Raw genomic sequence first — 12,258 nt, forward strand, 5'->3', positions numbered from 1 at the left:
TGGGCTCCTTGTATTTTATGTTTAAATATGGGTGGATGGATAGGCAGGAAAGATCCCTGGGCACAAGCAGGTTTAAGCAGCCAAGAAAGCCCAGACTTCTCGTTTTGAACCAGAAGAGGCACATCAGGATGCCCTGTTTTCATTTGAGCCACAGGCCTTGAGCAACCCTAACCATTCTGTAATTCTATGATTCTATCAGGGAGCTCTGTCTCCAGGACAGCTCAATACGCTTAATTTACTGAAGAGCAGATAAGAGATGCCCCACTCCCTGCTTTGAAAGGCTTCTTGATTCACCAGTGTTTTCCTAAGAGTCTAAGGCTCAAAGCCAAGGACACAAATTAGCTGCGACAATAAATACCTGATGGAGCAGACTAATGGGACGCTCCTGGGAGCTGGAGCCCCGCCTCGGTCTGGAGTTGGTTGCCTAAGCTGGCAGTGTTTCACAGATGCTTACTGACTTGCAGGTGTGCAGGGTCTCTAAGACGGAAATGCAATAGGAAATTCTGCTGCCTGTAATTTCCCACTTTCATAGTGACAGCTACTGGGATCCCAAAGGTCTGGCTGGGTCCTAAACTGTGGCCTTTCACTGCTGGAAGAAATCCCAACACACAACCAAAACATGAGACCACCTGAGTGAGCAAGGCTGGGATGGCATCTTCTGGTCAAACACCTGTGTGAATGCCTTTGCCTTTCAGCAGTATTCCTTGGCTGGTCTGTGACTGCTCCACAGCACTGCAGCTGACAAGGGGAAAGATGCCAAAAGAGGCTGGGTCCCACTATCTTGCCCAGGCTGTGCTACAGGGACTGTTCACAGGCGCGATCCCGCTACTGAGCGGCACGGGAGTTTTGACCTGCTCCGTCTCCGACCTGGGCCGGTTCACCCCTCCTTAGGCGACCTGGTGGCCCCCGGCTCCCCCAGGACCACCATATCGATGCCGGCCTTAGCATGGACGCCCGCTCAGCACAGCTCTCTGCAGCCCAGAACCCCCGGGCTCAAGCTGTCCGCCAGCCTCAGCCTCCCTGGCGCTTGGATTACAGGCACAAGCCACTGTGCCCGGCTGCCTGCAGCTCCCACTGCCTCTGCTCTCCAGCTCCTACTCTGCTCTCCCAGCTCCTCCAGCCTCACTGTGGCAGTGCACTGCATCAAAGCAGTGGGAACACAAGGCAGAAGGAGCATATAATGCGGGAAGCAACATTTAGCTCCTCAGGTGAAGATTCAACACAATACTTTGCTTTAGAAAAGCCAAGTTAAGCTGTCATTAGCCCCATAAATTAAGTCTGTGGTCCTGCTCTAGGATGTGTCCAGTGAGAGCTCAGGATTTCCTAAAGAGTCTAAGAGACAACCTACTTGCTGCAGTGAATACTTGCAGATGTAATGAAGTGTTTTGATCCTCAGAGAAAGGTACAAAAGTAACAAAAACATAATGCAAGGAATAAAATGCTGGAGTTTTTTGCCTTTATCTATTCACTGCTGCAATAGACAGCTGTCTAGAAATACTTCCACAGAATACTTCTTCTGTATGTTTTGCCTGTCTCAGAGGCCTGTCCAAGAAACCTCCTCCAGACATCCCATGAAAGTAACTGTGCAGTTGTCCAGGGCTGGGGATGCTGCAGGTCCTTCACCTCTCTCTGGCTCCATGGAGACCTGTGCATGCAAGAAAGGCAGCCTTTAGTCTAATCCAGAAGCACAGACTGCACTGCTCCTTTCCTAGCAGAGCAATCCAAAGCTGATCCCAAACCACACACCAGCATTGCCAAAATGGCCTTTCTTCCCCTCTCCAGATACCCATTATTTCTTCAGACACACTAAGCACTAGGCTGGGGGATCTCTGGTGCCTGCGAACATGCACAGTAGCACACAGCAGGAGGAGCAGAGATCCTCAGACTGTCATGTCTATGTCATGTCTATTCACAAAAGCCATGCAGACCACCTCGGAGGGCAGCAATCATCGCTGACACCACACCAGCCTGGGGGAGAGCAGAACCAGCTGCTGAGATCAGAAACACTGCTGGAGAGCAGCACCAGACCAGCCAGAGCCTCGGGCCACTGCCTCCACCTCGACAAGTCCCCTCCATGCTCTCCCCACCGAGGCTGTCAGTGAGGCACAGAGCCAGCCTGCAGCCAGTTTACCCCTGACCAAAGGGCTAAAAACACCAACGGAAGGTGTCTTTGCATTGTGTTTCTTCAGTGCAGAGGTCAAGCCATAGGTGTACCCCCTGCCCAAGCACAAATGTGCCTTGGTTCCAGACACAGACAAGGGACATGCACACCTCCTGCCCAAGGCCAGAGCCACCAGCAGCCACTGGGGAAGTATCTAAGCATTCCTTCCAGGCTGCCTTGCTCAAGTTATTGGAGCAAAGTGCAGGGCTAAAGTACACACACAGCAATCCCATCTCAGAAAAGACAAACATGATCTTCCTCAGAGCTGCACAAGCCTGAAGTCCTTAACGGATGTCAGAGCTGCATGGTAAAGAGAGACATCTTGTTTTGGGCTCCTATTATCTACTTAAGAGCTGCCAGTGACAGCTGGAGTTTTGGTTAAAGGTATTAGGATAATGACTTCGGGGGTCATGGGCATTAGGAGATGGAGGGCTACATGCACAAAAAGGGGAGAAAGACAAGCTGTCCACACAGAAATGACACTTATCACAGGGCCAGGCATCCCCCTCCCACCTGCTCCTCCTACCAGTGACACAGGGGCTTTTTCTTCCTGACACAAATATACAACTTTTTCATCCCATGAAGAAACACAGCAAGAGTGAATCAAGATAGCAGGGGCATTAAACTACTATTCTTTTTTTCCTGAGAAAATCTAATGGGAATTAGCTTGGCAGACTGAGGAGGGATGAGCCAGGACACAGAGCTCTGACAGCAGTGCCTGCCTGCTAGCACAGAGGTGTGCCCTGGTGTGGCTCCTGACCACCGAGGCAACACCTGACATGAAAAATGAGGCCACTCAGAGCTGGGGAAACCTCGGTTGCTGGGCTCTGAGCTCAGGAGGAACTCTGCTCCATAGCGCTTATCTGACAGCCGGTTCCTGCATCCTGCTCAGCAGGAGCAGCTGCTCCAGGCTCCTGCTGAGCTCCCCTATGCAGGAACTGTGGCTGAAGCGTTGTGGGTAAGCTGGACTCTAGCCTCCCAAAGAACCAGCTTTGGGATCCCATGAGCTCCAAACCTGCATGCCTTGGAAGGGCCAGGCAATGCCCTGGAACCAGAGACCCTTTCAATGACAACTAAAACACACCTTACAGGAAAAAGCCCTTAGAAACTATATGCAATAAGCCCTAAGCATTAAAGTGTGGATATAGAATACAGCAGATTCCTGTTGGCCTGCAGCACTGACTGCAAAGTACGACCATTCAAAGCTTCTTGGGCATCCTCTTATCACTGCCATGCTTAGCAAGACAGCAGGACAGCTCAGAACATCTGAACATCAGCAATGGCTTGGGGTCCAAAAACCCCAGGGTGCAGGTCTCCATGGGTTCAGCCAAGTCCTGAAGCTTGTTGGCGTATCTCCTGCTCTGCTGCTGCTGGTAAACATGGGGTGTGAAAATGCACAAATCAGAGAGGGGAGGGAAAACCTCACAAATTATTTTTATTCTTGTTAAGGCTTCATGATATTTCAGGCTGATATTGTCATGGTGGTGATTCAGGATTCTGGCATATAGAAATTTGGTTGGGCAGTATCCCCCACCTACATTTCCTCTGTCTGCCTCTGAAAATAACCTGTGAAAGGAGATGCCAGCTTGTTTGCCAACAGTAACTGCAAAGGCATTTCGATGTACTTAAGATACAAAACAAACCCAAACAGCCTGGAGGCCAAACTGTTTTTCCTGCTAGGGGACCACTTTTGGAAGAGCTCTTCCCAGCTTCCCTGGGAAGCTGCAGGAATACCAGGGAGATGAGGACAGGGCTTTCTCCTGACGAGAAATGTGGGATTTCTAGGAATACTTCAGGGTCCTCATTACACCATTTCAGCACACACATGGGCTAACACAAATCTGCTGTAGTCAGAGTATTCTACAACACTTCTTTCCCACCTCCACTCCTTCCCTAACACTGTTACATTAATTATATGGGAAAAGCCAAGGAATCTGTTTAACGCCACACTGCCTGTAAAGCATACACCGCCAGAGACTGCAGGTTCAGTTTCCTGGCCAAGCCCAGCTGTGGTTGCACAGACACAGACATCACAGAATCACAGGAAATCAGGCTGAGACGCCCATGGGGGACCATCTCCGCCACTCCTTGCCTACAGGCAGGAGTGACCACAGCCCAGCACTCAGGAAAAGTGCTTCTCTAACCAGACTCACCCCAACAGAGGACACTGGGTCCATTGTAGCAGATATTTCAATGGTAAGAGGAATGCACTTGTAATATCAAGGATATGATACTTTTTTACAAGAGAATAATTTATATAACATAGATACTAAACCCAAAACATCATTAGATTCTCCTTTCCTTCCTTGAGAAGCCACAAAAGCCTTTGCAGGATCAGTGCAACAGAGTCTTTTCCCATCTCCCTCTGCCAAAAGAGGAGAGAAAAGTAAGCCAGAGGAGCTATACCATATTAGAATAGCTTTGGTCTGATAATCCAAACTGATTAGGAAGGTAGTTACATTCAAAGAGATAAAACCAAAGGTGGGTATTGATCCATTTCCTTGAGGTTTGCTTATTCTGATGTGAAGGCTATTATGTAAAGTTAAAGGTGTATCATTTTTGTTCACCACTTTATTGTGACAGTACTTGGATCACTTGTGGAGGACCCAACATGCAAACATAGCCTTACAAAACCATGAAACAACAATACATGGAATCCTTGGTACCTGCACTGCCCCTAAAAAGAAAAGAAGGAATAGGCTGCCCTGCATCCAGGCCCAGACAAGTTATCAAAAGGTCCTACAGGTATTTGCTATCTTTTTCCCCAGGCTTTAATCCTTAATCACTTTATAACCATAATTGCTTCTTATTCTCTGGGCTGTAAATCCATACTGGCATAGAACAGATACTCCGTCCAGTGACACACTGCCAGCCACTGCTTACTTTTAAAATATTTAACTTCTGCAGGCTACCTAGTAACCTGCTGGGTGTTGCCAAGGACCTGAGAAGGTTTTTAATTCTTAAGCAGACATGTGAAACTGAACCCCTTCTAAAAGGTCACGTTTTTCAGGTAATCTAGAACATATCTGGGTACTGTAAATGTTTTTGTGGGGTAATTTGACCTTGAAAATCAATCAGCAACTTAAGAACCTAAACTGCATCAAGTATATATAGTGCCTAATCTGAACTTCTTTCCCAGGGTGTAGATTTGTACTGACTTTCGGTAGGCTGAGCCCTGCAATTAAGAGTCTGTTTCGCTCTGACCATCACATTTCTTCATCTTTGATGACACATTTCCATCCCACAGTTACTCAAATCACTATCTTAAAAATAAGAACCTGTCTTTCAAAACCCTGGGACAAATTCACATTTCAAAGGCTTATAACAAAAGCTATGTTATCTCCTGGCTCTCCAAGGGAAGATGCAGTTAACTCTGCACGGAGAGAGCAGTGTGGTTCCTCAGACAACAAAGCCTTTATTTGCTTTACTAAGTTATGCCATTTACATTCTGCTTCCTGTTTACCGTCCTTTCTGTTCATTTAAGGAAACTAGTATGAGTCTACATAAAAATGTTTCAAAAGTAGGTGGTGCTCTCTCACCAGCTTCTCACCCATTCTCTGCGGGATTGGTAAATGTGAGCTGAAAGGATTGACATGCATAGAGTTATTAGTGACTAATTTGAGATCTTAACTATTGAAAGTGCTGAGTCCTCAAATGTCTTTTTGCTACGTATCATCCTAAAGAGCAGCAATCATTTCTTTAAAAACACATGCCAAACCATGACAAATCTTCTGGTGCACAAACCATAGGGACAGAAAGTTTTCCTGAACAGCAGGGAGGATCCAAACAAATGAAGCTCAGCACAGGTGAAAAAGCATTTGCCTGAGTGGATCCCATTTGTCTTTTACAGTACATAGCCATATCCCCACATCCTCAATCAAGCTTTGTATTTCCTGTGTGAAGCAATGCAGCATATCATGTCTCTTTGTCAGGTTTTTAGACTTGGAAGACGGCAAGATCAATTTTGGATGCTTTTGGCAGGTAACACAGTGACAGCTGAAACATACAGCTCCAGCTTGGGGCTTGTCCAAGCTGGAAAGCACTGATCAGCAGCAAAGGAGGCAGTTGGAGAGCTCAGGGAGTCATCAGGGTGCCCACTCTGTCCCTGCTGTGGTTGCCAAGGGACAGGACATGCAGCTGCTAAAGGCTCGGGCACTTGTGGAGCAAATGCAGCTGGGCAGGAGCTGCCAACCACAGCCTGGAGCAGCATAGCTCATCTGAGCCACAGACCCACCCAGGGCAGGACATGCACCAGGAAAGGAGCGGGCCCATGCTGGCAAAGGGATTGGAGCACCCTCTCTTTTACCGATATCAAGCACGGGCACGCAGGAATGCTGCGGGGAGAGGAGCAGCTCAGGAAGTGGCACTGCCACTTAGTCAGCAGAAGGCCCCGCTGTGTGGAGATAACTTCTCAATGGCTCTAGTGCTAGAGCAGCTGCCATCTCCCTGCAAGCAGATCCCACCTTGGCATGCATGCATGCAAGTATTTCACAGTTCCCATCACTTCTAGTTTACCAGGAAGGAGAGAAAGAGCTCAAGAAATACAGAAGAGCCCAGCTGTTTGTCAGGTGAAATGGGCAAAGCCAAAGCTGGCCAAGCCCCATCTGCAGCCAATCCCCAAGGATGAGGAACAATGCAGTCACTGACAAACATAAAAAAGCCATGAATTAGGAGGAGAGACTCAAGCAACAGTATGTCTGGGTCCAAAACAGAGGGAGAAAGTGATAGAAAAGGTTCTTCCCCTCTCTGCACTTACTCATTTTGGTTTGTGCCTCATGGTACCCATCGGTTGGGTGAAAAGCCTCACGTAACGGTCACACCTGCCCCTTAGTGCTTTACAGAGTCAGAAAAAAACAGTAGAAAGACAGTCATTTCCTGAAACCTGAAAATGACACTCTGAGGTCAGTGGGTAGAGCAAAGCAATTGATGCCTGCCCCATGGACAAAAGCAGTACTTTAAAGTTCCTGACATCTCCTTTCCCAACTACTTTGGTCAAGATGCATGGCCTCATACTACTGGTGCTTAATTTAATAAGCAGTCACTCATGTTCACCAGCACAGAAATGGTCACACAAAACAGAGCCAAGCAGAAACCCACTGTCGTCCACATCCTGACATTAATTTTAGCCCTGCTCAGCAGTAAACTCTATTTAGATAAATTTCCTGTGCTAGTGAGAGGAGACTGAACTAGCTATATCCAGCGGGATCACTAGGGCTTGCTGTAAATCCTATGCCAGTAGAATACTTAACAGTATTATCTGCTGCTTTAAACACAAGAGTATGAAGGCTGGCACTGCCTGATGCGTGCAGGAGCACTTGTGAGCCCTGGTATCAGCAGGCTGTACCACAGCACAGCCTGCACACACTCATTACAAGAGGCCATGGATGGTATGTTTTGCTTGGCATCCTCTCTCTGCTCACTGCACGAAAGAGCAGTTTCCTCAGAGGCTCTTATTGTCATCCACTTAATTCTGTAGTCTAGGAAACTCCCATTCTTCTAGACTTCAAAGACACTAAACAATTTCCCTTTTCCTGTTCCAAGGGGGATTGCTTTGCATGTGCCACATAATAACTCAAATTTTAGTATTTTTGAGAGGATAGCAGGATATGGTAAAAGTCAGTCTTACACACACAACCCCAAGTGAAAGCATACCTGTGCTCTTCAACAGTGATGCTGTCCAAAACATGACATCACCTGGCCTCCCTGAAGGCCAACCCCAGCAATTGCAGCATGTTCTGCTAGTTTTGTGTTCTAGATGTTGCTTACTGTGTCCACTCCATCAGCTCAGAAGCAACTACCGACACAGTCTTGCTTTCCCCTTGCTTTCTTCCCCACAGATCCTGCCAGCAGGAATTGGGTGGGCAACCAACTGCTCCACCATGCAAGGCCTGGAAGACCAGCCTCATACTGCTTATGTGCACCCACCTTGCTAGCACATCACCAGGAGCACGGGGTTGCAACATGTAATGCCTGTGAAACAGGCCAAACGTGTGCCTGCAATGTATGTGTGCAGGGTGCCGCTCTGCGTCAGCAGGGTGTGCTGGGGCACTGCTCCAGGGGAAGGCAGGAAAGGACTTTGGCATGGTATGTGAATGCTGTTTTGTGAGTAGCTGGCCATAGCTTGAATTTCAATCATCTGAATTACAGGGAGCGACCAAAGCCAATAAGGAGCTATAAACCCAATGACACTATACATCATAGAATGGTTTGGGTTGGAATGAACTTCAATGGTCACCTAGTCCAAGCCCCATGCCACAGGGACACCTTCAATGAGACCAGGTTGCTCAGAGCCACATCCAACCTTGAACACTTCCATGGATGGGGGCATCTATCATCCACCTGGGCAACCACCCTCATTGTAAAAAACCCAGCATCCTAAGACACGGTTTTAGTTTTAAATAGGGGAGGCTCTTTTCAGGGGGCTCGCACCAGCTCAGGCATGGTGACAGGGCTGCTTATAGTCACCTCGGTCCCTGGCTCCTGCTGCACTGTCCTAGTCACTTGCCCTCCACTTCCTCAACACATTGCCCTGAGGGTCATGGAGGACCCAACACAACATGAAGCTCACAGCAGCACTCGGGGCAGGAAACAGGGGTGTTCCTTGCTACAGTCAGGGTTTGAGCTGCTTCCTGAGCCTGACGCCCTACACCCTGCTTTCACCTTCCGGCATGAGCAGGGGACCAAGGCCTCGAGGTCCGGTTCGACACGGCAGCTGCCAGAATACTGGAGCTAGGCAGCCTGTGGTCACCGCAGGGGATTGCTTAGGCCAGCACTGCACCCCAGAGCACCCCCTGCACCTCAAGGTCCGGGTATCCCACACAGCCCACCCCGCCAGCCTTCTACTTCCCAAGGGGCCCCAGGCGCCAGCTGGGGACCGCTGCCCCGAGCCCCACGCCAGCCGGTGGGACCAGAGCTGACCACGCGCGACAGCACAAGTCCCGCTCAGCGGCAGCCGGCAGATGTCTGTATCTTTAAGACGCACCCCAGCGTCCTCAGCGTGCTTCTGCTGACGTGTAATCGCGTGGCGCCTCTCCCCACCGAGGCCCCGCCCCACAAGCTGTCCGCATGCGCAGTGAGGGCTATAAAGGCCCGGCTCCGCCTCGCGCATGCGCAGTAGCGGAAGAAGCCGCGGCCCCACCCGAGCTGCGGGAAAGGAGGGGCTGGGGTGGCGCGCGCGCGCAGGGCCTCCATGGGCAACGGTAGGGACGGCCCCGCCCTTCTACGCATGCTCCTTTCTGCGCTGGGGGGGAGGGGCCCCGGCCTTCGCAGCCGCGCAGGCGCACTCCCGTCCCGAGGTCGCGCGGGAAGCAGGATGGCGCGCGCTACCCGGGGCGGAAGGGGGCGGGGTTTCCGCGCTCCTCGCCCCCTGCCCCGCCCTCCCCTCGGCGCGTGCGCGGGCGGAGGTTGCAGCGGGTGGCGCCGTCGAGCGGCGTGGGGCGGGGGTGGCGCGCGCAGGCGTGGTGCTGGCGGAGGGGAAGTGAGGCGGGCTCGCGCGGCGCCTTTTCCGGCGGTGCTGGCTGAGGGAGCGGCGCGCAGCGGAGCTGGCCCGAGCCCACGGGCGGCCCTCAGGTAACTGCTGCCGGTTCCCTTCCCTTCTTCGCTCTGCTGCGCGCCTCGTCTCACGCTCTTTCTGTCCGTTTGCAGGCAGGACGCGGAACCGCCGCCCCTGAGCCGGCATCCATGAGCTGAGGTGCCGGGGCGAGAGCCAAGGCAGGAGCCGGGCGGAGCCGCCGCCTCAGGCCCGGCGGAGGAGCGGAGCGTAGTGCGGCTTCTCTTCCCACGGCGCCTGGGCCTCACCGCCTCGCCAGGCCTTTCCTCACGAGCCTTCCCGCCCCGCTTCTTCCGCAGCCGCCCCATGCGCGGCCGGCGCTGAGCCCCGCCTGCCCTTGCCCCGACACCATCCCCCTGCGCGGACCGGCCCTGCTCCGCTTCGGCCCCCGCCCCGCGCGGGCTGCTCGGGAGGGTCGGCGTTAGCCCTCCGCTCCCCCACCCCGCACCTCGGAGGCGCCGGGCCCCTTGGATGCCGCCGAGATGGGCAAGGTGCTGTCCAAGATCTTCGGTAACAAGGAGATGCGGATCCTGATGCTGGGTCTGGACGCGGCTGGTAAAACCACCATCCTGTACAAACTGAAACTGGGCCAGTCTGTCACCACCATCCCCACCGTAGGCTTCAACGTGGAGACGGTTACTTACAAAAATGTCAAGTTCAATGTGTGGGATGTCGGGGGCCAGGACAAGATCCGCCCCCTCTGGAGGCACTATTACACGGGCACGCAAGGGTTGATCTTTGTGGTGGACTGCGCCGATCGTGATCGCATCGACGAGGCCCGCCAAGAGCTCCACCGCATTATCAACGACAGGGAGATGCGGGACGCCATCATCCTCATCTTCGCCAACAAGCAGGACCTGCCTGATGCCATGAAGCCCCATGAAATCCAGGAGAAACTGGGCCTGACCCGAATCAGGGATAGGAATTGGTATGTGCAGCCCTCCTGTGCTACTACAGGGGATGGACTTTATGAAGGGCTGACGTGGTTAACATCCAATTATAAATCCTAATGAGAGAACAACTATTTAGTCTACAAAGAATTAAAGAAAAAAAAAAAATAACCCACATGGCTTTCCAGAAGAATGATTCTCTACTGAAAAGGAAAACAAAAACATCCATAGGATTATGATCAACTTTCTCCAGTTACCACCCTTTCCTTCTGCACACTTGACTGGATTCCTGTTTTAACTCTTCTTGCTTGGCGTTAGGATGCTCTAATCTCCGAATGTGACACGAACACAAGCACTAGATGCTATGGCAGACTTCCAGCAAACAGGGGAAAGACACATTGTAGACTTGCTAAGTAACCTTTTTTTTTTGTGTTTTCCTCTTGATAGCCCTTAAGATGGTTTATTTTGGGGATGGTTGGGGGAGGGGTACCATTTTCAGTGTATGCTTTCTGGTTCTACTTTTTTGATTAAAATTTTTTTTTTCTTCTGTCACTTGCTGTAGATTGCTACTTTTTTGCATTCATGCAGAATATGTTGATAGGTCTGCGTCATCTAGTAAACTGAAAATTATTGCTTAAAATCAAACTGCAGTCTGTCTTTTTATATTAAGGACTTTTTTAAAAAAAGTTCTGCTAACCTGTAACTAGGTAGTGACTCTCAGCCTGTCTTCATATCTCAGACTACTAATGAAACGAATCCTTGCCTCAGTGGCAGATAGTGAGAATACCATTGTAACATGTTCAAAGTGCATATCAAGCATAATGTTTGCTAGGTAATGTAAGAACTGCTTTGAAATGTCAGCTGTGAAGTTCTGAACCATACATCGTGCATGAGAAAGGATGCAAATAAGTTCCCCATACTACATAGCAATCATATAGCAAATAAGACATGAATGATGTAATAGTTCCAGGGTAGATACTGTTCAGTTTTCTTCTTGCATTGCAGACTTAAACAATGTTTAGCTGCAGTTTTTACAACTCATGTCAGTCTCCAATTCAGTGCAAGATAGGTTCCTTCCAGAAAATGCAGCAATAACATGTAAGCATTGAAGCAAGGTTTACTCCAAATTGCAGATGTTTAGGCAAAAAATCTAGTAATGACTTGCTTGTCTTGTGATCAAGACAAATGGCTTTCATCTCAAAGCAGCTTGAAGACATCTAAATATTAAAAGGATTTCTCATTCTTTCTGGCATGCACGTAGTGGAGAGAGAAGTTTTGGTTTGGATTTTTTTTTTTTTTTTTTTTTCCATTCTGTAGACTTGTGAAGGGGCAAGTTCCATGCTCAGCTTTAGTTAAGCTCAGTAATTCTGACATCTGAATAACAACTATTTAGTTTTCCAAGATTCGACTGAACTCATGCAAGTAGTTGCAGTCTTTGCCATCTGTCTCAGTTGTTGCTGTAGCCCTGTAGGAAGGGAACTATGTTGGATGTCTGCAGCCCATTGAGTAGCTACTAATGAGAGCTGGGAGGGGAGAGAGTATATGACTATGAATGTAAACTTCCATAATTAGTTCTTAAAGGGCAAGCAGCTCCTTTGCCATATCACAGTTTGCAGATGTGACTGGCAAAAAAAACCCAGAACAAGTATTAGTATAAA

General features: G+C 49.8%; 1 protein-coding gene across 1 annotated transcript; it reads left to right on the top strand.

The window, feature by feature from the left end:
• Nucleotides 1–10,192: 10,192 nt before the first annotated feature.
• On the top strand, nt 10,193–12,013 carry ARF6 (ARF GTPase 6; the record flags this gene model as incomplete). Its single annotated transcript, XM_080619092.1, has 1 exon — nt 10,193–12,013. One exon carries the CDS (start codon nt 10,193–10,195, stop codon nt 10,718–10,720), a length of 528 nt encoding a protein of 175 aa, XP_080475218.1. The 3' UTR covers nt 10,721–12,013.
• Nucleotides 12,014–12,258: the final 245 nt, after the last annotated feature.

The sequence above is a fragment of the Psittacula echo genome (genome assembly GCF_963264785.1).
Source record: "Psittacula echo genome assembly, chromosome: 5".
NCBI lineage: Eukaryota > Metazoa > Chordata > Aves > Psittaciformes > Psittacidae > Psittacula > Psittacula echo.